At 37.1% G+C, this 27,162-nt stretch overlaps 2 protein-coding genes across 3 annotated transcripts in view; both read right to left on the bottom strand.

The window, feature by feature from the left end:
- Window positions 1-8,593, bottom strand: part of slc35f3a (solute carrier family 35 member F3a) — a 9,220-nt gene extending 627 nt beyond the window's left edge. The window contains exons 1-8 of one of the 2 annotated variants that reach the window (XM_039665031.2): window positions 8,411-8,593; window positions 7,825-8,039; window positions 4,841-5,186; window positions 1,989-2,202; window positions 1,719-1,844; window positions 1,420-1,612; window positions 1,228-1,317; window positions 1-186 (exon numbers count right to left, since the gene is read on the bottom strand). The exon at window positions 1-186 is cut by the window's left edge and continues 627 nt beyond it. In XM_039665031.2, coding sequence (XP_039520965.1) covers window positions 1-186; window positions 1,228-1,317; window positions 1,420-1,612; window positions 1,719-1,844; window positions 1,989-2,202; window positions 4,841-5,186; window positions 7,825-8,035 — 1,366 coding nt within the window. In that variant the 5' untranslated portion in view covers window positions 8,036-8,039; window positions 8,411-8,593. Of the gene's footprint in view, window positions 187-1,227; window positions 1,318-1,419; window positions 1,613-1,718; window positions 1,845-1,982; window positions 2,203-4,840; window positions 5,187-7,824; window positions 8,040-8,410 lie in introns of both variants that reach the window. The other variant, XM_039665030.2, reaches the window with a different exon arrangement.
- Window positions 8,594-13,399: 4,806 nt separating this feature from the next.
- Window positions 13,400-17,932, bottom strand: kcnk1a (potassium channel, subfamily K, member 1a). The gene is made up of 3 exons (XM_039665028.2): window positions 17,317-17,932; window positions 15,749-16,144; window positions 13,400-15,126 (listed from the first exon to the last, which is right to left on the bottom strand). The coding sequence occupies exons 1-3, from the start codon at window positions 17,669-17,671 to the stop codon at window positions 14,861-14,863; spliced, it is 1,017 nt and encodes a 338-aa protein (XP_039520962.1). The 5' UTR covers window positions 17,672-17,932; the 3' UTR covers window positions 13,400-14,860.
- Between the last annotated feature and the right edge of the window lie 9,230 nt (window positions 17,933-27,162).

Genomic DNA, 27,162 nt, shown 5'->3' with positions numbered 1-27,162 from the left:
TCTCTGAATGTTTGTCTCTGGCGCACTCTTGTGGCTCTTCTCGCTTGTGCAGCATTGATCGTAAGTGTGGCAGGCACTGGTCCCAATCCTCGGGCAGCAAGAGCAAAAGGAAGCCCAAACAAATGATGGACACGGCAATGACACGTACACTGTTGAGCTGGATCTCACACATGTAGCGATCTATGACTGGAGTGCAGATGATTCATGGTGGTCACTCGGTTGTTACGTCAAAAAGTTTGAATAATTTGATCTTAAAAATAAAGATGCTAATGTAATCAGGGATATTTGGAAAACTATATGAAATATCTAGTAAATTTGAAACTTTTGGGGTCAGTAAGATTTCTTTTTGGGAAATGATGCATTCAATTGATCAAAAGTGACAGTAACAATATTTATAATGCTACAAAAGATTTCAGTTTCAGATAAATGCTGTTATTTTGAATTTTCTATTAAATCAAAGAATCATGAAAAAACTCTTATCATGGTTTCAAAAGCATTAACTGTTTTCAACACTGGTGATAATAAGAAATGTTTCTTAAGAAGCAAATTAGCATATTTCTGAAGGATCATGTGACACCAGACACTGGAGTAATGATGCTGAAATTTCAAAATAAATCAAAATAGAGACATTTATTTTAAATTAATAAGAATTTTTCACAATGTTTCTGTTTCACTGTATTTTTGATCAAATAAATGCAGCCTTGTAGAGCATAAAATACAAAAGAAATGTACTGACATCAAACTCTTAGTGTATATTATGAGGTTGAATGAGTAAACTAAACTAATTTGTTTGCCAAGCTTGCTTTCCAAGTGAAACCCAAAAGGATTTTATTATTAAAAATTATACTTAAAAATTGTTTGTTTTTTTAGTAATCAGCTATATTATCATTCCTTAAATGGAAAACAGCAGCGACATTCCACTAAAAAAACCCATACAGGTCTGACAAGAGACTACGTTTTTTTTTTTTTTTTTTTTTTATTAATAAACATATTCAAATGGCAAAAATTACTTTTTAAATTGTTAAATAAATAAATATTTAGTAAATTTCATGCTGTTATATTTTTCATAATTATGGTGTTTTTTTGTCAACATTTAATATATAGAAAAGAGCAGAGTTAACATACTGTCTTAGCATCTTCTTTAGTCTATTACAGAAGAAATAATAAAACGCATTTGTAAGAACATAACAGTATAACTCATTTTAATAAAAAAAACAAGTGACTCACCAGCGTTGACAGGCACACTGAGGACAACTCCCAGAGAAATCAAAGTAGGAAGTGTTACCAGAACACCAAAATTCAAGAGGAAGTTGAACACTGAGAAGGCAACCAAAGAAAAATCAACATTGCTAATGATTAAGGGAAGATGGCTATTCAAGTGCATAAGAGAAGTTTGTGTATTTGTGTCCATCATCTTACCCAGCAGAAGAGCGGACATGCCACAGATGCTTGGCCATGGCAAATCTCTAGGTGAAACAAAGTCCTCGGCCCCCGTGAGAAGCAGGATCAGAGGTACGGCGCTAATGAAGACCAAATTAGCTCCGCCGAGGACTGTAAGATACACCGCTGCTTCACCCAACTTTGCATTACCCAGAACAAGCTTGAACAGAACCTGAGGAAACATGTGAAATAATGAAATGTTCATTTGAAATACAGCTCAATGGTGTATGACAGTCTAAGATGTGTTTGTTGTGCTAAAGTCTATAATCCTCTCTTACTTTGTATATAGCTGCTGTCGATGCAGACGCAACCACAAGGGAGATGCCAATCACAGAATGGCTGTGGAAACCATCGGCATATGTCATCATAACAATACCCCCAATGGCTAAAATGGCCGCTACAATCTGTGATCAGACAGAACACTGTTTTAACAAAGTACATCATAATAAAAAGGAAAATCCACAGTAGACTCAATTACACACAGTAACAGTATACCCACTATTAATGCATTTTACACAACAATCGATAGATAATAGACTCACCCGCACCCCCATGAAGCGATCCCGCAAGACAATCCAGGATATTAGGAAGACAAAGGCACGGCTACAGCAGAAGAGCGCACAGGCATCAGTGGCGGGGATTCTGCGAAGGCCTTGCAGGTACAGGTAGCTGGTGAGAGTCCACAGCACTCCAAAAGGAGCCACGCGAGAGAGCAGCATCCTCAGTGACAGCCCGTCATCTCCCAAGAACTGACAACACTCTCTATTGTGAATCCACACACATGTAAATAATCTATCATACCATCATGTATCATTTTACCATTTACAATATAGCATTTTTGTAGCATAGATTGCCAACTGTTTGGGCACACCTGACTGTTCTTGATTGTAAAATTCTAATCACAGCTTTTATCACAGCTAAATTGTAATAATGTAATACTATATTACTGTTTTTACTGTATTTTTCATAAATTAATTCAACACTGGTAAGTATAACTTCTTTCAAAAACATAAAAGAGGGGGGGGGGGTGGCGACTTACTTACAATAGCAAAGAAAATCAAAAAAAAGCCTTTGGATAATGTGTAATATTAATCAAAATAAAGGCAAGGAAAGTAATTTCAGAGATGGAGAAAGTAATTACATTTTTAAGATTACAAAGACTAAAATTTTTTCTCGCACTGAACTACACAATAAGATGTGCACATTCAAAAAGTTTTAATAAATAGATTCTGATTTCATGATGACTTAAAGAAGGACTAGTGGTAAAAACATATCCAATTTAGATTCAAACGAGGGAAACCCTGTTTGTGTTAAAAGTACAATATGTAAGAATTTTGTAATAAAATATCCAAAAATCACTTCAATTATTTCAGAGAAATTACAATTTTAACTAAAGCCTAGTTCACACTACGTGATTTTAAGCCCGATTTAAGCCCGATTTGCAAATCGTTGAGTCGCCGACAAGTCAGGGTGTTATCGCGTGCAAATCGCGGGCGATTAGCGGACGATTAACGCTCGCCAATCCGTTAGTGTGAAAGAGCCAACAACGCATTAAAGACAGCTCGCAGACACCTCGCAGACAGGTCACCGAGCTCAGAAAAATATCTAGCATGCTAGATATCTCGAGCAGTCGCGCGACTCAATCTCAGTGATGTCATGAGTACAGCCAATCATAGCAACGCATGGGTTGAGGACACCAGGTAAATCTTACTTTTGCTTTTTTGCTTTTTTTTTCTCAGAGCAGATCGTCGAGCAAACAGTGTGCAGCACTAGTTTCTGTCTGACGTCCATATTCGCGTGTTGTGTTCTTCTCTGCAGTTTCGCGTCATTTCTGGTTCGTTTTATTGCGTGGTTTTTCGTTACAAAACATGGTTTCTAGACCAGATAGAATTGTGTTGTTGTCAACTCGTTATTTGTTTGATTATTTTCAGGATTTAGACCGTACTATAGTACTGAAACAGCTCTCATTGAGTCACAAATGATATGCTCTTATCATCCGATCGTGGTTGTATCTCTATGTAGTGCGTTGTTAACTCGTGTAGTGAGTTACCTCCTGTTGTGGATCAATCACGTTGTGTTGTGTGGTGTGAACAGCTAAACAACTTGAACACTCATGATTTCACTGAGAGCAAGTCATGTAATGTGAACTGCACAGTTCAGCCCGACATTTTAAAATCATGTAGTGTGAACTAGGCATTAGTGGCCATCCCGGGAAAAAAATCTCGTCTGTCAATGACGCAATATCCGCGCTATCCTCGGTTTCCGTTCATACTGCCATAGTCGTGACGTAACCATGGCAACAGACGTGGACAACTGCATAGTTCGTAACGTTTAGCGGCACGCGGTTCTTGTTTCTTTGAAACATCGACTATGACAAACAGACTTTGGGACAAACAAGGACAACTAAAATGAAGATCAATATCAGCGTGCCGTTTTTGAGATGCCGAGAGCTCCACATGCACGACTAACTTGGACTTGACAGAGCTTCACGAGTCACTTGGCAGCTTTATTAGACAGGTGAGCAAATGTACATAAAACAACTCAATGTTATATAATGTTAGCTCAACATGATGAAAGGTTACAATATGGTCAGTATGTTATTCTAATGTTGATCTAGCTTACTGCTAGTTTCGTATAGCAAACGAACTAACACGTAGAATAACATTATAACTTTCAACACACATTTAAATGCTGTTTAGTGTGATAGTGTAACTTTAGACCAAGTGAGGGAGCGCTGCGTTACCTCACAAGTTTAATTCGTCTAATAAATTGGCCTGTGCACTTGCGGGTGGTTCAGTGGAATTAAATGTCACTATTCCTTTATATCCGCGGGACTTGCGTGTGATATCTTTAGCGTGTCTCTTTAGCAATCGCGACCTGCTTCATACCACTGTAATGTTAAAAAACATGAATGTTTGCACTCATACATTAACATTACTAGATCCATCAGCTTGCCAGCAAGTCCCATCATTCAGCTCATCACTGCGTCATCAACCTACGCCTTTGTTATTGTTGGAAACTGCGCCCTCTTGTAGTGAAAAAAATCTTACATATTGTGCCTTTAAATTACACCTACTTCCAAAAGTGCTGCTTAGTACAAAAGACTTAAACCTTTAGAAAAATCTACTGTGCTGAACTCATAAAAAAAGGACAAAAATGCCATGGGACATTGTTAAGAAAATGAGGTTAAGGTCAAATCTATCTGAGCAGCCTAGCCCAACAGAACTGCAAAGTCAACAGTCACTCTGGTTCTGCAAGCCAAATTGAAGTGTCTGCATAAATCCAAAATATTACACAGCGCAGCACTTTTGCAAAGAGTTCTCATTTTGAAACTCAGTGAAGTTTCGTAGGCCACAGAATCACAAAGATCTACTCACATATGAAACACAACCCGTCTCACCTGAAGCGCTGTTTGGGGCTCTGTCTGTCCTTGCTACAGCACAGGTGACCCAGGTAGTAAAGAGGGAAGATGGCACAGTTCCAAGAGGTAGAGAACCAAGTGAGGGTGAACGGGACATTCAAGCGTCTGATGGTTACTTTGGCCAACTGAGTGCAGCCTGTCCAAGACGCGCAGATGCAGATGACCATTGCGACACCCCACAGTGCTTTGCGCAGGAGGACTGCAGTCGTACACAAACAGCAGCGGAGCCTCTGCAGCCTGTTCACACAACCTGATTTGACTGTTTCTGTAGCCGAATGGCCATCTATCTTCACTTCCGCCTTCTCGCCGCCAGACTGGTCCTCCTCTGCAGACACAGACAGCATAATTGCATAATACAAAGTCATAAGAATAGCCACAGGCATTTAACTGTACTGCCAACTCTGATCTTTCAGCAGTAAACTTTCATGAAGTACTATAGGAGAAATTTGCATGACAAAGCTGATGCTTACAAAGCTTAAACGCAGCAAATAAATGATATATAATAATTTAATTTCTGAACTGTAGTAAGACAACTAGAATTAAGTAATAATTCAACATAAACCTGGAATTTGACAACAGGAATCAAGCAAAGTTTGACGTCGGTAAGAATGGAAGCCTCTAATACTGTTTACTGTAATAAGTAATACTGTGCAATATTTTTACAATTTAAAAACAACTGTTTCCTGTTTTAATCCATTTTAAAATGTATTTTATTTCTGTGATGGCAAAGCTGAATTTTCAGCATCATTACTCCAGTCTTCAGTCCTTTAGAAATCATTCTATGTTGATCTGCTGCTCAAGAAACATTTCTTATTATCAATGTTGAAAACAGTTGAGCTGCTTAAGGATTCTTTGATCAATAAAAAGTTCAAAAGAAAAGCAATGTAATGCATTTGCTGTCAATTTTGATCAATTGAATGCATCTTTGTGGAATATAGTGTGTATATATATATACATATATATATGCAGATTCTGATATATATATATATATATTAAAAAACACATCATACTTAGCACAAACTTTTAAATGGTACAGTATAAGGTTAATAATTGTGAGATATAGAATTGCAGTTGTAAAGTCACTGTGAGATGTGAGATTTGATAAAATTTGTGAGATAAAAATTGTAATTGTAAGAAATAAAGTAAATTTCTTTTTACTCTGGGATTGAAACAGTCCTCTATTTTTGTGTCATAATGTAATTTAACACATAAATTATTATTGACCTGTCCTTGAGCTTTTTTTTTATAAAGACCTGATTAAAACAGATTAAAAAAGATACAAGAACAGATGGCAAGAAGCCATACACAAGATCGTCAAATATTGCTGTCCATTGCACTGAAGATGTAACATTGTTTTTCCTGCTATGCAGAAAACCATGAATTATTTTACAAGGCATATTATTTCTCCTTTGTACCATACTTGTGTCCTCATGGCATGTCAGAAGACATTTAGTATGTACTGTCCAGAACCAGCCAGGTCTAAAGGACAGAACTGTCAGTGCAAGAGGATGAGGAGGCAGACAGACTGTCCCCAAGTAGCAGTCAGTCAACACAACGAATGTGACCCACACCATAGCCACCCCACGGACCAAAGTCTGGGATTGATAATGTGATACGAGTGCCAGCTTGGTTCTGCGCAAGTGCGCATATTGACCCAGGTATTACGAAGTGATATTAAAGTGGTTAAAGATTAAGCTTCTAAATCCAATAATTTAAAAACTCAGTATATCGACTATCTGAACATCAAAATATGCTGAACTGCCGGCTATAGTTTTTTAAAGATAGTCTCAGTTTATGCTCTCAGGGGGGTTTAGATGTCTCAACTGCTTAAGGGTACATTAAGGAGCTACTGTGGTAAGTTTCAATATGTACATGCAGGAGAGGCTTGAGTTAAGTAACTGCACAACAAAGACATGACAGTGTATAGGTTGTAACTAAAACTACTAAAGACATAATTTCAGTTAATTTGCCATGGCAACATTTTTAATTTCATTTAGTTTAACTTAAATAACTAAAAATTCATAAAAAACTATATAGACATACAGTAAATATATATAAAAAAGACAAAAACACACAAAGTTTTTTTTTTTTTTTTTCCCCAAATCTAAATAAAATTGCTATGTCAGTGGAGGAATTTAAATGAGAATTGAGAGAGACCTCGACTGGCCCTGATGACTCAGCAAATCTGGGCTCTGACTCTGGGTTCCCATCTAGAATCAGTGCCAGAGCTCTGCACATCATAACTCCAGCTACAGTGTATATCTACATCATAACTCCAGCTATATATATATATAATATTGACATTTAGAAAGTAATAGAAAAAAGTTGTCTACAGATGATTCAGCTGTTTTTCAAATGGGTCATAGATTTTGTTGCTTGTGCGTGGGGTTGCAGAGGAGCTCAGAAAGATGCAGGGGTGTGAAGTTGGACTCTGATTGATGTGTTTGTTTACAGCTCACCTCTCGTGAAAAAAAAATCATCTATCAAACTATTAGACTGAACAAACAGCTGAAAAGCAAAAAGAAACAGTCCTCGCTTGAACCTTTAATAAGCCACCTTTAAACTTTTAAGTATTACTACACACTACTTTTAAGCTACTATAATGCATGTAAAAATCAAATAATGCAATACAATGAAATACATCACGTGTAATATGATTTTTTAGTTTATGAATTATATAGTACACTCAGAGTTCTACAAAACTCCCTATTGTATATGCCGAGTGAAACAGCCTATCCAACAAGTAAAATGTAGGGAAGGACTTGATTTTTGGGCAGGACTTGAAGTTATGTCAGTGAATTACATAATAATGAAGTGCACAAACAAATCAAAATATTGGAATATTCTGTAAAAAAGAATAGTCTATTTTGAGTTCATGGAGAATCTAACGTATATAATATTTATTTCATTGTTTACCTTTACCATAAACACAAGTAGGCTATACATCAAGTGTAGGCTACTACCTCTGAGAGATGCGTTCCAGGGCACATAGCCATAGTAACCAGTGATCCTCAGAATCCGCTCTTCAATGGATGCGTTGTTGATGTACTCGACCGATCTCGATGACTTCAATTCTTCATTTAGTTCTTCATCAATGACGAGTGATTTCAGCTGTCTGATCTCAGGACTGATATCTGACAATCGGCGCGGACTCATGTCTGAAGGCTTTATCATTCCCCTGAAGTTAAAGAAGAGACATCAGAAGAACACGGTGGATCTCAGCGGAAATATAGAGCTTAGAAGAAACAACCTGCATGTACACAACGCCAACACTGCGAATTAGAGGCACGACACAAACGCAATACGACAAAATGCTGTCAATCGATGAAACTACAAAACTGCCAGAGTCAGAACTTGCAGTTGCGCTGAACCACTGTCTTAAACAGACAATAGTGTAAACTTGTTTATGGTAGCCTATAGTTATCGCTGCAAGCTAGACGAATGCATTTAAAGGACTAACGTTATGCATTTAAATTCAATAAGCAGTTCGTGCGCACGCGTTCATTTTGAAGCCTCTCATATTTATTAGCCAAGAAATGTTCAACTCACTCTGACACTGAGAAGTTCTGTTTCTTTCGGCACTCTGGTTATCCCATTTTAAGAAGTATTTAATGAATCAAGCCTTTAGTAATCGTGACTGTTCAAAATGAAATGCGTTGGGCTGGAGCTTCTCTGCCGTGTGAAGACACGACCACCTGTGAACGCAGTGCGCCTGCGCGGACACAAATTCTGATACCCAGTAAATGATGAGCTTCCAATCCAAGCAATGGATGCTTCATCTTCTATGGACGATTTTACCCATGCGAACCACCAATACAACATCTTAAAACACACTTTTCAGACTATAAAATGTAATTGTAGGCTACTATAATTTATTTAATTTGGTCACAAACAATGTCTAATAGTGTATGTGCACAAATCATAGGAAAATTGTGTCATTTTTATTTTATTTTATTTTATTTAAATCACAAGCATTCGGTGGTGGAAATTTATTTTATAATAAAATGTAATATTTCATAATAAAAATAAAGGCTACTTTCATAGAACTTAGAAGTATGCATAGTATTATTTACACACAAATAGCCTATATAGGCTGCATTATTTGCAAAACCCTTATAACTGCTGTCTGTCTGTCTCTATAGGTCTGAGACCAGAGGTGGACAAAGTACTTCCTTACTTGAGTGAAAGTACAGAAGTACTTGCTTTTAAAAGTACTTATATCAAAAGTAAAAAGTAAATGTTTGCATTGTTTTATTATTGTGGCATTGTTGTAATACAGTATACCGTATGCCTCTGAAGCAACCTGAATGTTAGAATATTTTAAAACCTAGAAATTAAACGACTGAACAACAGCCATAATCATCTTTTTTTATTATTATTTAACACTCTTACCACCCCAACAAAAGAAGTAGTGGAGTAAAAAGGACAATATTTGTCTTTCAAAAAATAAATGATTTCCAGGAAAAAATATACAAATAAAGAACAGATACTGTAGTGTACGTACTCAAAGTAAAGTGTATACTCAAAGTAAATGTAAATGTACTTTGTTACTGTCCACCGCTGCTTTGTACACAATAATTTCCACATCCTTGTTGTGTTGCACATGTGATGCACGTTAAATTTAGCTGAAGCAGTGTATTTTCTAATAGGTGAACAGCTACATTGCAGCAAACACAGCAGCCCAGCGCAGCCCATCTGCCTGGCACAGCAGAGAAGCTGTGCATGGCAGGGGGAAAGAAGGAAACTGGCCGAGATGAGGAAGGAAGAGGATCTTGGAGGTTGGTAAGCTACCCATGAAGACAACATTGCAGACAAAGCCTGTTTTTTTTGTTGTCGGTTTTTTTTCCCCCAGATAAAGTTTTAGACTGATCCCACGCACATAACATACATGCTCAAATATGCATTTTACATTCCAGAAGATATGTAAGTGTCCTGACCATGCAAAACTCAATAACACCAGGGTGTAATGCATTCTGACTGGTTATTTCAGCCCGTTCTCATCCCAAAGCGCCATATAAGACGCTTTTGCAAAAGCGTAAATATCCAACGCACATGGCACCCTTTAACGTGAAATGAGACGTAGATATATTTGGGCAGAAGGCGCCCCCTAGTGGTCTAACCCTTACCCTACACCATACCTAAACTTAACCATTAACCGAAGCGTCTCATTAGACGTTAAAGGGTGCCATGTGCGTTGGATATTTACGCTTTTGCAAAAGCGTCCTATATGGCGCTTTGGGATGGTTATTTTGTTTTGTGCGTTACAAACACATTCAGAGTAAATCTATGAGATTTTTTTGACCTGCATTTTATTGTCCTCCAAATAAAAATCTTAAACTTAAAGAAATGTGCATATAACAGCAATATCTCATTATCAAGCCACACAATTTAAGAACTCAGTCATTGTGGAATGGAGTTGCATGGTAAAGTTTGATGCAAAGTTCAATCTTTCACATCTATAAAAAAATAAAATAAATGAGCAATTATAACCTGATGCAGACCGTAGGAAACATGTTAGTTTTCACATATACATTATATGTTAGTTCATTATCAAAGTTCCACATTTACTTTTTCACTAATTTATGGCATAGGCTAATTATTGCTGTTGTTGTAGCACTTTACAATAAAGTCTCATCTGCTAAAGTTAATACATTATCTAACTAACCATAATGCTTAAAATAACTATGAGTATATCATTTTTAAATAATTCATCTTTGTAAACAGTTCAAATCTAATTGTTTATAGTTCAGAGTGCCATAACAACTTTTGATTTTAAAAACACATTAGTAAATGTTGAAACCATAATATCATTGACTAAGATTAATAAATGCTGTAGAAGTATTGTTCACTGCTCATGTTAAAAAATATAATTAATGTTAACCATTGACAACTTATTGTAAAGTGTTACCAGTTATTTCTGCAAGTTTAACAAAGACAAATAACCAATTTTATATTTCACATGAACAAAATTGCAACAAAAACCTGTGAATTTGTTTTAAAATGTTAAAGCCAGATTTCTAAATTAAATAGCAGAGGAAAGAAAAGCAAGACTTTAAGACAGTAGTTTGAGGATTACAAGATCTATGCTGGTTATCAAAGCAGTCTTAAAAAACACCTTAAAATCATCATAATGCCATTTGGTCATTAAAACTCAGATTAGCTTTCCAGCACTTAATCAAATGTAAAAGTTTTACCTGCCTTTTTGAGAACATAATTGCACACAGGTTGCTGAAGTCTGCTCCACTTTCTGCATTGTGCTGGCACATCATGTGTGGGGATCTTTTCCCTGCAGTGTGGCAGCTTCACAGTCCACAGCCAGGTTTTGAAAGATGGCTAGCAGTGGGGGTGTGAGCCACGGTGTGTTTGTGTGTGTGTGTGTGAAGGGGAGTTAATTGTTGGCACCTATCGATCGGAAGATCCGTCTCCACCTCCTCAGTCAGACCTGTGCTTAGCTAAGCAAAAACTTCTGACAGCGCCATCGATACCCTCCAGACACCTTCCGTTGGAGAACGCCGTGGAGAGAAGCCACTGCATATGCTTAACTACAGATTAAACTTGGCACACACTGTAGCGAGACCACATCTAATGAAGTAGAATGGCTTGAGTAAACACAAGCCATGGGAGAGAACTATCAAAGCGCTGGTGGAGATCATTCACATTTATCAAGGACAAACCAAAGGCAAAGTTGAAAGGAGACATTTATAAATAAATAACAACTGCAGTATCCAATAGGTTGTCCTCTTCAAGGAGAACAGAAGGGATGCCACCTGAGGCGAGATGTTTTTTTTTCCGAAGTGAAGATAAAATTAAACTCTTGGGGTAAGATGGTTCCCCCATGATTTGGTGCAGAAGGCCCGGAGAGTTGCATGTTGTTACTAGTGTTATTATTTTTAATTTAATATTTATTGTAATTCATGGGGTTATATTCAGCAATTCCATAAGTTAAATGTACATTTTATTTAATTATTTTCCATAATAAATTATTCACATTAATATTGAGATACTTTTACTGTTTGTCAACAAATGACTATTGTGCCTATTTTTTCTCCTTAAGAATTTTAGAAGAAATAATACATATTAAAGGTGCTATATGTATTTTTTAGCGGCCTCTATCGGTGATGTTTCAGATTGCAACCAATTTTTTTTTTGAACACAAGAGCGAGCACTCATGGTACACGGCCACACTGAGACTTTTAAAACACCGGAGAAAGCATCACACAACATGTTGGAAACTCATGTAAACTCCCACTGCAATGGTACAATAATACACTACTATCAGCTTGACGTTGAACTAATGCTCCATGCTCGTACCATGAAAACGTTATGCTCGTACCATGAGAACATTTGTGGTGTTATCTAACATAAGGCATTTCACTAACTATTCTTCTATCTGATCCGATGGATTTCGCAGGAAAATACGACTCAAAGACATAGAAATTGGCCAGCCTTCAGAAATTGGCCAGGTTTAACATAGAAATTGGCCAGCCTTCAGAGGTAATAGCAAAACCCGACAAGTGGATCATTGTAATGTGTGATTACAACCCCTTCACACACAGGCAATAAAAAAGGATTCATTTTAGAAGAAAAGTTGCGTATAGCGCCTTTAAGTCAGTATAGTAAATGAAGCATTACTGAGCTCTGAGGTATGGGGGAAAAATAATATTGTCATTTGAATGGTAATAGTGAATAAACAAAAACAAAACAACAGATACTAACAAGAAATCATTCTGAATACCATATATACATACACTATAAAAAAAAAAGTTATAAAAAGAAAGCTTGTTTAAGGCAACCAGCTGCAGGACATTTTTGAGTAACTTAGGGTGATTAGTTGTACAAACTTTTTCATGTTAAATAGTTGAATAAACTTTAAAAACAGAATTTGTTAAACAAAATTTAAGTTGGATTTTTTACAGTATATATATATATATAAATATATATATATACACACACACACACAGTTTTCCCATGATAAGAAGTCCCATGATATTTACCTTTGGGGAACCCCCTGAAATATAAACTCCTATATCACCTATACAAGCAAAATACATAGTCAAACTCACCATTCTCAACAATATCTTATGCTGTGATGATAATGAGTGCAACATTCAGGTGAATGTCTATGGGAACTCAAGAAGGGCACTAGTTTCACATGCTTTAAGCAGAAGACAACTTATTGAAATATGTCCTTGTTAAGTTTAACAAGGTGAGCGCAGCTGCGGGGCCTTGTTAACATGACCTCGGCTCAATTTCAGCACCGCAATTACAGGATGGCATCAAATTCACTTTCAAACAGCAGAGTAAATATCTCTTTTAACAGCATGGGGCAGGCATCCTGATAGACTGTTAACAGACCTTACAGCTGCTCGGGTCCACAAAGCACCCCCACTCAGCAAGGTTTTAACACACAAAATGATAGTTATAGTAAACTCCGAGAGGTGCAGGAGATTATTTTTAATATGTGTCCTGCAAGTTCTGTTGTGTATGTACTGTACAGCATCTTGCTATTTGCTGAAGAATGGACACAATACAATCACATGATCTGTTACCAGTTTATTCTGTTTTGATAAAGTGCGACTTGAAGCATACATTAAATGCACAACTTTTTAAGGCATGTGAAATAAAATAAAAAAAACTGAAAACTGTCAATTAATAATAAAATTAGATTTATTTGTTTCAGCATTATACCCAGTCACTCAGAAGAGCATTTTGATGCACTGATGTGACTTCTGTTTTTTGCTTAAAATACAACACCAATGGCACTACAGCACCCTTAGGAGGTGGACAATGCCTACTGCAACAAACAGAACTGCTTCAGAGGAGCCAACATCACTTAAGGCAAAAAACACAATAATCCCTTCAGTAGATAAATTAATTATACAGCTTTTTGATTGTCTTGTGCCTCTACTAAAATATATATTTGAAATTCCCTTTAAGCATTATGGAATGTCTAAAAAAAAAAAAAAGTCACCAGGGACCTGCCCCTGTCTAAAAATCTTTTGAGAAAAAAACAAAACACTAGGCATACACTTGCAGACTCTGAATAGGCTTCAGGCAGGAATACACTACACAACCTTTACACTAAATGACTGAGGATCAAACACTACCAGACTTTCAAGTTATGAACACAACAAAATTAGTGCACATTATTGCTGCCAAATGAAAACAATGGTTTGATAACATGTTTGACGGAATGCTTGAATGGAATCATAAGTTAAAAAAAAAAAAAAAATCGGAGTCTGTGACTGTATTACACTACGTGATTTTCTGCTAAATCTGTCCTGAAAACCGCCTGAAAATGGTATGAAAAAAAATGTTAATGCATTTATGGTTCCCTAAAGAACCTTTTAATGGTCATTTCATAAAAGAACCATTTTTCTTAGTGGCATTTTAAAAATCTAGAGAACCTTTTCCCACCAAATAAACTTTTGTGCAATGTTAAAGGTTCTTCGTGGAACTATCAATGCCAATAGAAAACCTTTATTTTTAAGAGTGTGGCACTGACTTGTTCAGACTGCAATCAGGGCAAGAATGTGTACAAAAGATGTGTGCTATATTCCAGTCTAAAGCAATTCTTCAAATTAGAATAGCCAGAAAACATGATTACATCTGTAAACCTATAATACAAGATATGGACTATATCCCTTTTCAGTTACCTAACAAGAACCGGAATACGTACAGCTAGTCTATGACCACTTACCAGTTAACTATTTATTTTCAGATGTAATGAACTGAGTTATCTGTCACACACACACACATGCGCGTGCGCACCTTGGTCACACACATTTTTCAGTTCAGTAGCTGCATGAAGAATATCTGATATTATGATATTATGAACTATTCTACAATCCTTTTCCACAGCACTGTAACTTACCTTTAGTCGGTGTTTCAAGTATTCATATCTATGGTACGTTTTAGCCAACTTAACAGCAGAGAACACTAACAATACATTTATGCTCTTAATGGAGGTGCTTCAGAAACATTGACGTGTCGGATGCCTCATTGGTCCATTGGTCCATTAGAAGTAGGAGTAGGAGAGGTGGAGACAATGTCATCAGGAAACAGATCAGTCTTATCCTCTCTAAATGAGGATGCCGGGTCAGACACAGAAGCAAAGGAGAGGTGATCGTGATCCACGATGTTAAGCTGGTCCTCTGTTTTTTGTTTCTTTAGGTAGAAGACCTTCCTGAGCTTCTTCAGCTGCGGAAGTTCACAGAAGGTTTCCAGAACCACCAACATCGCGATCAAGCCCAATATCAGATAGACTGTATAGGAGAAAGACAGATTGTGTTAAAGAGAGATGTATAATGACCCTTGATATATCTCTTTAGCAAATAAGATAAAGTCCAAAGTTAAAGTTCTGATAAATGTTTCATTGTCCCTAGCACATGCACTTCCATTCAAATGTTACAGGTAAGTATGATATTGTTTATGGAAAGAAATTAATACTTTTATTCAGCAAGAAAACATTAAATTGATCTAAAGTGACCGTAAATACTTCTACATTGCTACAAAAATATTCTATTGCTTTCAACATTGATAATAAAAAAAAACATTTCACAATGATTTCTGAAGGATCGTGTGACACTAAATACTGGAGTAATGATTCTAAAAATTCAGCTTAGCCATCCCAGGAATAAATTGCATTTTGAAATATATTAAAAGAATCATTTTAAATGTAATAATTTTTCCCAATATTACTGTTTTACTGTATTTTTGATCAAATAAATGCAGCCTTGGTGAACATAAGAGACTTTTAAGAAAACATTCCTGATCCCAATCTTTTGAACGGTAGTGCATGTGTCAATGTAAGAAAGTAAAATCCAAATGAAATGCACAATATATGTCTCTGTACATCAATAAGGATTCAAAAGACTATGCACTTACAGGTAATGCCCAATTTATAGAGTTCTCTGAACCTCTGGTGGTAGCCCTCTCCTGGCACATAATCACCCAAGCCAATAGTACTAAGAGAGATGAAGCAGAAATAGAAGGACTCTAGGAAATTCCACTCCTCTTCCAGTACTGAGAAGATGATGGCAGGTATAAGGAAGAAGCAGGAGACTGTAATAATGGCCAGTAGGGCAGCGTGCAGGCTGGCCAGCAGAGATTTGGACATGCCCCATCGCCGGTGCAGGTGCTCCACAGGCCTGCGGGTACTGAACTCCATGATCCTCTGGACCACCGCAGTCAGGAACAGTAGGGTAAATGGGATTCCCACCACTGAGTAAATGATGCAGAAGGCCTTACCCCCATCCGACAGAGGAACGGTGTGGCCATATCCTGGAAAGAAAACATGAAGCTCTTTGAAAAGATATGTTGTACATTAAGACAATTTAGCATTTTACACAATTGAACCAATTAATTTGTGTATTAAACATCATCTTAATGACATAAAGAAAAGTCACCAGGAATGTCAAGGCTGTTTCCTTTTGTAGTACTTAAATACTGCAGGATTAACTTACATAATCCTTGGAAACACTACACACACTGCATGCTTATCCTTCAGACAACCTTCAAATTCAAATTGCCCACAGATCATCCACATTAAATTACAAAACCACTAGGGCTCCACAGGGACTGCAAATATACGAGTTTTCACTTGCTGTATGTAAGAGTATCCTAGTAATAAATACAATAAAATCTCTACAAATTGACCTGTGAGGATGGTCATTTACAACAGAAGGGTTCAAAAGTGGTCCCAAATAAAGTATTAGTTTTTCTATTTATTGCTACTTTTATACTAATGTTTAATAAAGCATCTTGAGCAGCCCTGATGTTTAAGGTACTGTTTAGTAACTCAATCAATTGCCAATTGCATGACACTTCAGGTCATTTGAAATGATAAAGCCCATTAGAAACAGTGAAATAACAACCATGTTTTTTTTTTCTACAACAATTATGTTTTTATCTCATGTTATTAATTGAACTTAATTATCTTTTGCAACGTGTTTATTTCTGTGTAAAACTTTTGCCAACTAGTTTAGTAAGCAAAAAAAAAAAAAAAAAAAAGTGAGAGATAATTGTCTTATTATGCGTTGGGAACTACCAAATTAATATAGCAAATGTTAACAATCATGGCCAGGCCCATAAAGCTTTGTTGACTTTTGACTATTTATGGAGGGAGGGAACCCATACCGGGATATCTCTTTTCTAGATACATGCAATCAATGCATGCATATTTTAGTATTTATAAAAAATATTATTGTAAATGTTGGGCTGTTTAACAAGACCATACACTCTTGTCAGACAACACAGGCGTAAGTTATAATGCTTTTATCGCAGATCAGAGAGGACTGGTCGACCTTATGAAATGACATCACTGGCCTCTTTTCTGTCAATGTGAATAATAGTAAAGAATGAACTCAGATTATCAGAAGTCTCTCATGTAAATCAACTGTGTTAAGATACACAAACACACAAATCCTATGTTGTCAAGAGAATGTCTAGCTCACCTGTCGTGGAAAGCACAGTGCTGGCAAAGAAGAGTGCAGATGTGAAATCCCAGTTCCAGCTAATGGAGGCATTATTGAGAACCGACACACCGTAATTACTCGCCTCCAACGCTTTAGCCAGAAACTCCTCAAGTCTTTCATCGGACAGACATTCATTGTCATCTAGAAACTGCTGCTTCACGGCCCGAAGCTCCTGTCGAAGCTTTTCTTCATACGGCAGTTCAACCGCGGAAAACACTAAAGCCCCCAATATCAGATACACCACATATGCCAGCACCAACACCACAAAATACCACGTAGACTTGTAACCTTCTATGACACGCACACACGAACCTCCCGATAAACACTGAAGCATTGTCCCCGCGGCAAAATAGATGAGATAATTAAAACAGGTAACGTTAACTTAGTCCAGTCCAACAACAGAAATAGGCCTACACTAGTTTCATACAAAGAAATAAACTCTTACAGCTGTCTTTGAGTTATAATTTCCTGTTTGTATCTTGCCGGTGTCGCGGAGCTGATGTGACTGACGATCAGTAGCCGCGTTTACTAATCGTACTATGGCGAAGGGTTTTTGTTAATATTCATGAATCTAAAATTCGCCCGTAGAAGGTAACTGTCCATGAAGGTAACAACGCAACGTCAGCATCACTTAATTAATATTTATAGATAAGTCTTCGCCATTAGACGGTTGCAACGGGCGTCAGCGTTACCTAGTTAATATTCATAAGATGGCCTTTGCCGTAGTAGATTTACGTCAGGCTCATGACGTCTTGTTCATCCGCGTGTCACCTTGCGCATTATTCATCACATTTATCAAGGCTGGGCGCACCCAGTAAGGTAAACCTGAGGAATTTGCCTTTGTATTACATAAGTAATTTACAACACAGACAACATAAGACAAAACAAGACTACAAAAAAAAAAAAAAAAAAAAAAAAAAAAAAAAACCTCAACCTGCTTCTCACACTCTTGTGGGCTTCTACCAACATAGTTTCAGTAGTTAGTAGTTTCATTACAGAATCTCATCATCATAAATCATCAACATAGAGCCACGTAACAGCAAAATGTCCTTAAGTGAATCTCAACCAAGGAAAAATAAATAAAAAAAATCAAAAACAAACAGGTTATTTTAAGATAAGAGAATAGGCATAACCTAAAACGATTGAAAGAAGTAATAGATCTCAAAGAAACAGGAAGATTATTCCAGTCAGAAGGGGCTTTATACAGAAATGACCTACGTCCAGCTACACTAACAGTTTTTGGAATTTATAAGAGTGAGAGTTAAGCTGTTTAATTATAGATAATTGAAAGTCCGGTTTGAGTCCGCATCTGCTCAAAGACATGCTAATAGGGGCATCATTTAGCCTACAGTTTCTGTAAGGCAGGCCTACCTGCTAGAACAGGTTTGGCCAGGTGGTGATTGGATGAACCTTGACCAAAGTTTTGAAAAGTGACTTCAAACAAAGGTGTTGCTGGACCTTCGTATGTCTCCACGTGTTTCTATAGCCCATTGAAAGGCTTTTGTAGGCTACCAATGGTTCTGTAAAGCCAACATTCTTGTCTGGTTTCTGTGAAGGGCAGTTATGAGGTGGAGTGTCTGTTAAGTTCAGTGACCTTTCCAGTCTATCATCTGATCAATGAATGTAAATTAAGCCGGACTATGAAAGCGTTATGATAGTAAAAGTGGCCCGCCCATCAACTGAACTTTTTCATGTCTCTTGAATATCTCACACAAAAGAACAATTCAATCACAAACATGACCAGAGGATGAATGTCTGTCATTGAATAATGACTTATTTTAGGTGTTTTCATCACAAAAAGCTATTTTAGTTCTTTTTAGCACTTAAGCACATAGAATGTATAGCACAGAAGCTGTATGAACCTTCTTTACAAACATTTTATATTGCTTTTTTCCGTGGAGTTCGACAGCCTCTGTCCTCATTCACGTCAAAAACTCCACTTCTTTGTTCCAGAAGAAGTTATGCAAGGTTGGAATGACATGATGATAGAATTTTCTTTTCTTTTTTTGTGCACTCTTTGAAACATTTCTTCATTTCAAAACAGGACTCCACCTTGCGTGGCAGCATTACACATCAGGAGATTCATATCTCAATAAACCGGTCTGTGCACATTCAACTAAAAGGCCTACATCTGAAATCATCAGACTGCTCACGTTGACAAGTTTATCATATGACACTGTAAAACAATAAGGGAAAAGTAGGCTACAATGAGAAGAATTAAGCCAATCACAAACTCTCTCAAACAATGCTCTTGTGATGATTTTAGTGCCTGTTTTCGTGAGTGGCTGGACAGCTTGACGTGGCAGCAGTATTCCTACGCTTGCCATTCTGCAGTATTGCTACATCATTGGATGACTACACTTCATTCTTGGTATTGAACAGAAGTCAAACTGAGAGCTTCCTTTTTATATTCTGTTCTGCTCCTTTGGGTTATTTCTGGATGATCGAGTGAAATGTGAGACCTCAGGCCAGACCAGAGAGCCAGTAGTCAAGGTTGTTGCTTTCACACAGGCACTGTGATCAATGTCATTTTCTGTGATATGTTAAAACTAATCTACTACAATTATTGACAATAACTGACAATTAATATAAAACTATGTTATTCTTGTGAAAATAATCACCAGATATTCATTCATAAAATAACATTCCCAGAATGTTGCAGGAAGGTAATTTTTAAATAACCAAAAAATAACTTGAAGGCCTAGAACGTTCGATTATGGCTATTTTTAGGCTATTATTTTGCAACCATTTGCAACCAACGTTCCCAGAACGTTGCAGGGTAGTTGTTTTTAAACAATGGAACACATTCCACCATAAAACCACCATATAAAATAAAATAAAATAAAACAAAACCACCATAAATCTAGCAGCATTACCTAGCTACTTCCTATGACAAGACCCCTGTTCCAAGATGGCGGCGGTTTTGACGCATGCTTAGGACCCCAACGTGACGTCTAGTGTATATGATCCTCATACACCTTCAGAAGGCCATATTCAGATTATTGGATGACCAACTGTGGGTCTTTCCCACAATGTTCTTGCTCCTTTTAATGGCCACTAGAGGGTGCTGTGACTCCAAAAATGTCTAAAAAGTGTTTAAATCCTGATCTGGTTATTCTCCCTACCATGTTTTTGAAAGCATAACAAACTCTGTCCCTCACCTTAGCACGTATATTTGCGTTCCTCTACTGTGAGTGAAAAAAATATATGTTTACAATGCCACATCTGTAGAGTTATAGTTTTTCAAAGTGTGTCTAGAACACTGTCAACTTTACACCTGGGTATAATTTATCGTTCCTGTTTCATGGCCCACAGACCTTTGATGTTCCTCTGTCTACTGTACTCCTCCGCCTGCTGTGGTAAGTGTTACTTTAAACGCTTGTGATTTCCATGTTTAGCTAGGCTACTTTAAATGCAGAGGAAGTTGTTTTTTATGCGTTTTGAATTGTTTTATGAGGCTACCATTAGGTTATCACCTACTGTTTAAAGCCATTTTCACCATGTTATCCAGGTTATTTCCATTACTCACTTGTGCCTTAATCATATTTTTCAGACCTCGTAAAAACCAGTGACATTTCTTACGTCAAAAGGAGGACACAGAATGAAGATTAATCGGTGGCTTTCTCGACACTTCTGTTGATCTACACCTGTGCGCATAAAGGAACAGCAGAAAAGCATAAATGCTTCAAAGCATTCCAACTTGGTTTTAGTGCTTCACAGAAAGGCCCTTTTCTTCCAGTTGCTGGCTGAAAAGAAAGACAGATGAAATGTCAGTGCGCACATAGGGATTAAATGTCCTATTTGTTGAAAACAAGAACTTTCTGAAAATCCAGCATTAGGTTACTTCATAAATCAAACGAGATCACCTAACCTTGTCTTTAGTCTATCATTTGTCTCTTACGTGGCATAGACTGCTCATATAATTCGCTGGTATAGCCTCTGAGACAGGAAGTGAACACATGCAGAGCTCTCCATCCAAAGTCAACATTCTGTCTCAATGGTTGGCATTTGTGTTTGTGCCTTCTGTTATGTTTTTTTCCATCCCTGGGCTGTTGACCAGTTCCCAGGCTTATGTTGCAATAGTGCTGGAATTAAGATCTAGACCAATCTGACAGCTGATCTTGGTTTGTGACGCACAAGCACTCTGACGCCATGTGCCCCGCAGGCAGGATGCTAGCTAGCGGGTGATTTAGCCGCTATGTTTTCAGTTGTACTTTTTGGGGCACTTCATTGATTGGGGCCACATGCTGCATATACGTGCATATGTTTCAGGTTGAGTGCAGGGGAAGCTTCCTGGCTCAACAACTTCTGCGGTTCACTTTGGACATGTAGGCTGTAGTCGGGACACAGAAAATGCATCTGGAAAAGACATCCCACCCGGTCCACTCCACAGGGGCTCTTACACCAGGTCTAGTTCATGAAGAGCTGGGGTGAGCACGCCGCATTCTGTTCACTCCTTTGAGAATAAAGCCTGCATTACCTCCTCTGATTTATATCGCCCTTTTTTATGGCCACTGGCAGAAAACTCACTGGCATTCTTGGATGCACTTCTGCAGTTAATGTTAGAAAAATGAGAAAGAATGAGAAAGTATAATTTATAACCGCTTTATACCTCAGACGACTAAGATAAGTCCTTCAAATCTATCCATCCATCCACCCATTATGTCTATATGAAAACGTTTTCATGGATTGGCTCATTTGAATGTGAATCGCCTTCACTGGTTTATTCACTAAACGGAATAAGTTCATTCGAGTCATTGTTCATTGACTGGTCTTCATAGGTCATAAAGTAGAAATAGAATAGAAATAAGTGTTTTCTTGCCATTAATCTTACATTAATTCAGACAGCAAATTTGTGGAAATTACAACTTATTTCTATTGAGTAGGTCAAAAGTGTTGGTGTAGATTTTGCACTGGAAATTTCATACTGGAAATGACTATTATTACTAGTGTCTGACTACTGGGTTTTAAAAATGTCAGAGGAACATAAAAAATGTAAGAAAAAATAAATAAGGCTGGAGTTTCTTTTTTTAAACGACAGCACCCCACAGAGATTTTTGCCCGTGAAGTTAATAACTCTTAACATTTTGAGAGTCTGCTTGTAAAGCATTTCTAATTTAATCTGCCACCTTCCTTCATGACCTCAACACCATTTTTGGTGTTTTGAGTGCAGAGTTAATCAGCTTCACTTCACAGACAGATGACTGGCTTGGTACGCAGAAATGTGAAAGTGGCTGGTGTTTGAAATGTGCTGAACTTCCTCCATGAGCTCATTTTATGGCCAGAATGTGGAAAAGTTAATGTCCTCTTAATCTACCCTGAACCATACATCATCAATTTGCCATGCCTCTGTACGACAACTGAAAAGATGCGTCTGTAATATGCTCTGAAATGAATACTTTGTCTTGTGGTCCCTCTATTTTCGAAACACTGAAACTGGCACCTTTGCCGCATTAATTCATCTTTATTTGCCTGCCAATAGTGAAGTCAGACCGGTGTCTTTGATTAACTTGTTTGCACTGACATGAAACGCATTTAAAATGAGCGTTACCTTTGTAGATGACTTATACCTTTATGTGAATGAATGAAACAGACGGGTTTTTCCATGTGGTTCCCTAATGAGCTGAGAAGTTCTTTGGAACAAGCTGTTTTAAACTCCCTTGGTCCTAAAAAAAAAAAAAAAGAAAAAAGATGAAAAAGGGAACGGATTGTATTTTGACAGAATCTTGATGAAGGATAGTGTTGTTTAGATGTAAGCATAAGAAAGCAATTTTGCCGACCTTTGGATTAAAGTAAAACGACAACTTGAACTTCTTGAACCCGCTTCTAGTTCTATATCTTGCTGAAAGAATGAGTCTGTCAGTAAAGTATGATTAAGGTTATTAATGATGGCCGGTTTCTCATGCTTTTTGTGAAGATGTTTAGATAAAATGATTTAGTTTAGACGTTTCTGGGCCAGGAGATTTGTTTAACCGGCAAAGCTGTTGTGATATGTCCAAACGTTTGAAATGACCCCGGACCTATTGCACTAATATGAGTAAGCCAATGTAATTAAGCATGTATATAACCATAGAGTTTGATTAGTGAGAGCTCAGTTACTGTTGTGAGATCAGTTCCTCTTGCTGTCTACAAAACAAGGTGTTGTTTTTGGCCACAACATGAGTATTTATTAGATGAATCGATACATTCACATAGCAGAACATGTGTGAAATCTCTAATATCTGCCAATTTTATGACAACCTATTATTATTTTAATAAATGATCTCCATAGCTGAGCTTATGGGATAGTTCACCCAAAAAATGTTGTGAAAAATGTCTCTACACTTTTTTGTCTATACAATTAAAGGAGAAATCTGGTGCAAAATGAACCTTTGGTCTAATAAAACATTGGTACCTACTAGTCAACCCTTTCCTGAGATTTGTTTTCATGATCGATGTTTTATCTCTAAAAACTGTTTAGCATTAATGCTAGTACTGAAGGCATTTACTAGTAAAAAGAAATCGCTAGTTTATACCACTAACAAGGCTCAAAATAGCCCCACACTACCACAGTAACATAATGAGGGTCCCTGCATGCAAAACGAAGCATTGAGAACTTTGTAGCTTAAGTGTACAGACCGTTTAATAAGAAGATATTTTATAGGCCTAAAGACAGTTCACTTAAGGTATACAGGCGGCGCCATCTTTGGAAAAAAGTCTCGACAAGTCAAATCACGAACGACGTGCTGAGTGAGCTGAACTGTATGAAGTTCAGTGAACGGCTTTCGGGGATCGACTTATCGAGACTATTTTCTAAGATGGCTCCTGTCTGTATACACGAAGTGAACTGGGGTCCAAAACACAACAAAGTAAAAACACTATTGAAAATATGCTTCTATTATGTTCCACAGAAGAAAGTCATACAGTTTGAAACTATACATGAGGGTGAACAAATGAGGGAACAAACAAATGAAGGAATTGTGAGCCTCTGTTGTGTTCTTTTGAGGAAAACTTGTTAACATTTTAGCATTTTGTGTTCATTAGTTTGTTCATTGCCCAAATACTGAGGTCACTAAAAACAGCTGGGTGGTCCACATTACATCACTGTATTGTCTTTTGCCTTATGTAATCACTGCATCTTTAATGTGGTCACTGCAGATTATAGAAGTTTGTACACCCTAAACTTTGCCCCCAATTTCAATAAAATATATTTTCCCCATCTTGCCGCATATGGCAGGCTTGTGTTTCTGAAAGAGGAATTATAAAAAACATGAAATGGAAAATGTTTTCTTATCTGCTTGATTATATGCGATATTCTCCCAAAACAGGATGCAAGAATAATATTCTAAAAGGTGAACTTTCCAAGTCATTTTGGGTCTTGAGAGGAAATGCACTACTCAGATGACTGTAATGTTCAAAAACAGCACTGGACCGCTCTATTCACCATGACCCATTAGTCTTCCGCACTTTACTCCTGCTGGAACAAGAACGACAACAGTAGAGAAAATAATTTCAAAAGCATACTGATGTGATGAAAGAGCTCTCATTGTTCTTTCTGCGCGCTTATGATCTGAAACTATATTTTTCTGTCAGTATGACTATATGGATTTTAGGAAATTGTTGTGCTGCAGTTGACCTTCTCATTTGCATTTGACTCATCCTAGTATACTGAACATTTGAACTAAACTCTTACTGACTTTAAACTTTTGAACAGTAGACTGTTTGTGTGCGTTTATGTAAAGTATACCGTACAATTTTCATTATTATCCCTGTATATGAATACATATTTAAGTCACATTTAATAGAGATTTTCCCTACTGTGCTATTTTGTCTAAAAAGAGGAAACTATTTCTGGCCAGCCTTGTTTAATAAATCTCATTTACTTTATAAGAGAATAGTTAATGGACCTTGACACAGTGTTGTTGTTCAAATCAGTAAAGAACACTGTGGTCCTGCAATACCTCAAGTGTTTTATTTTATTACCTACATTTTTCAATCATGCAAAATATCACAAAAGCTTTCATTTTTAATGGTGCTTTCCAGAAACAGAGACTAAATAACTTCTTAGAAGCTTCCTCTGAGATCTCTCTCTTCCTCTCTCTCAGTTTTGTGTCTGTCCCTGGAACAAGAACTACATCTGATATCTTCTCAGGAGACACACTGCTCTGCTTCTTCCACATGAAAATTACAGCAGAAGCATAAGCTTCATAATGCTGCTTGTGTGATTGGGTTTGCAGTGTACCGTGAGCACAGCTGGATTTGTTTATAGACCTACTAAATAACGGTAACACAACATCCAAGCATTAGAGAGCATCTAGGATGTACAAGGATGCCACATTTCATGATGTTCTCTATGTCTAAAATCATCTGCTTTCAAGAACAACAGACTCCCGCACATGAAAGATATCAGAATCCGCTTCAAATCCTCCACATGCGTTTATGTCGGTTAGCAAAAATGTGTTTTCCTGTTGCTATGTGGCCGGATCATTAGATTTAACACAGAACTTCCCCTTAATTATGCCCTAATTGCACAGTTGTGTCAGCTTGCATGCACACAAAAACAGCATCTGAAAGCAGTGAAATATGGGCACTATTTCAGAGACAAGAATTACAAGAGGACAGCATGCCGCCTTAATTCTACCAAGTACTATTTTCCCCTAAATTCTCCAAAGAGAGCCTAGAGGATCACCAGATGGAAGAACATATTACCAAAAATGGACATGCTAGAACATTTGGAATGATTTCTAGCAGTCCATGCCTTTATTTACAAGAATGAATTAAACCACAAATAATTATTTATTAATTGTTAAGAATTCAAGATATTTTTTATGTTGCAGTGGCAACTTCTTAACAGCATGGATGTTTATATATAGAATCATGCAAAAATATTGTTTTTGGTGCCTAATGCCATTGCAGAAATTAACTACACATTCAGCTGATTCATTTATTCTGTGAGCAAAACTGTCTGATGAAATGGAATTGCTGAGAAAATGCAATTGGCCTTGTGTAAGATTTATGTATTTGAATTGCATAACATTTCGATCCATAAACTAATATGGATCTGACAACCACATAAACTAATACAGGGTTAGTTCACCCAAAAATGAAAATTCTGTCAGTAATTACTCACCCTCATGTCAGTAATTACTTACCCTCATGTTGTTCCAACCCCGTAACACTTTCGTTCATCTTCGGAACACAAATGATGATATTTTTGATTAAATCTGATGAATCACTCCTGCATAGGCTTCTAAAGGGATAGAAATTGGCCAAAAGTAATAAAAGACATTGTTAAAATAGTCCGAGTGATACAGTGGCTCAATATTAAGTTTATCAAGCGACGAGAATACTTTTTGTACACAAAAATACAAACAGAAATAACGACCGAAGTGACGTACAACCCGGAAGCTTTGCGTAGTTTCACTACGTGAAATCTCACGGCCCACAGAGAAGGAAATGAATAGTTGAACAAAGTCGTTATTTTTGTTTATTTTTTGCGCACAAAAAGTATTCTCGTCGCTTGATTAACTTAAAGGGATAGTTCACCCAAAAATCCCTCACCCTCATGTTGTTCCAACCCCGTAAGACCTTCGTTCATCTTCAAAACACAAATTAAGATATTTTTGATTAAATCTGAGAGCTGGATCACTCCTGCATTCTAGTCCATAGGCTTCTTGAGGAATTGAAATTTGCTGGCCTCGAAAAGTTATTAAAGACATCTACAGTGGCACAATCTTAACTTTATCAAATGACAAGAACACTTTTTGTGCGCAAAAAACAACAAAAATAACGACTTTATTTCAACTATTCATTTACTTTTCTCTCTGCCTCGAGTCAGGTTACTAG

The sequence above is a fragment of the Pimephales promelas genome, chromosome 17 (genome assembly GCF_988280905.1).
Source record: "Pimephales promelas chromosome 17, fPimPro1.hap1.1, whole genome shotgun sequence".
NCBI classification, from domain to species: Eukaryota; Metazoa; Chordata; class Actinopteri; order Cypriniformes; family Leuciscidae; genus Pimephales; species Pimephales promelas.
This window is presented reverse-complemented; position numbering and strand designations above follow the sequence as displayed.

What these genes read in the sequence shown, in the direction of transcription:
- kcnk1a (XM_039665028.2), bottom strand. Translation starts at nt 17,671, where the DNA reads ATGCTTCAGTGTTTATCGGGAGGTTCGTGTGTGCGTGTCATAGAAGGT. An exon ending in CACTGTGCTTTCCACGACAG is followed by an intron (nt 16,145 to 17,316) that starts GTGAGCTAGACA and finishes TTTTCTTTCCAG; the next exon opens with GATATGGCCACACCGTTCCT. An exon ending in CTATAAATTGGGCATTACCT is followed by an intron (nt 15,127 to 15,748) that starts GTAAGTGCATAG and finishes TCTCCTATACAG; the next exon opens with TCTATCTGATATTGGGCTTG.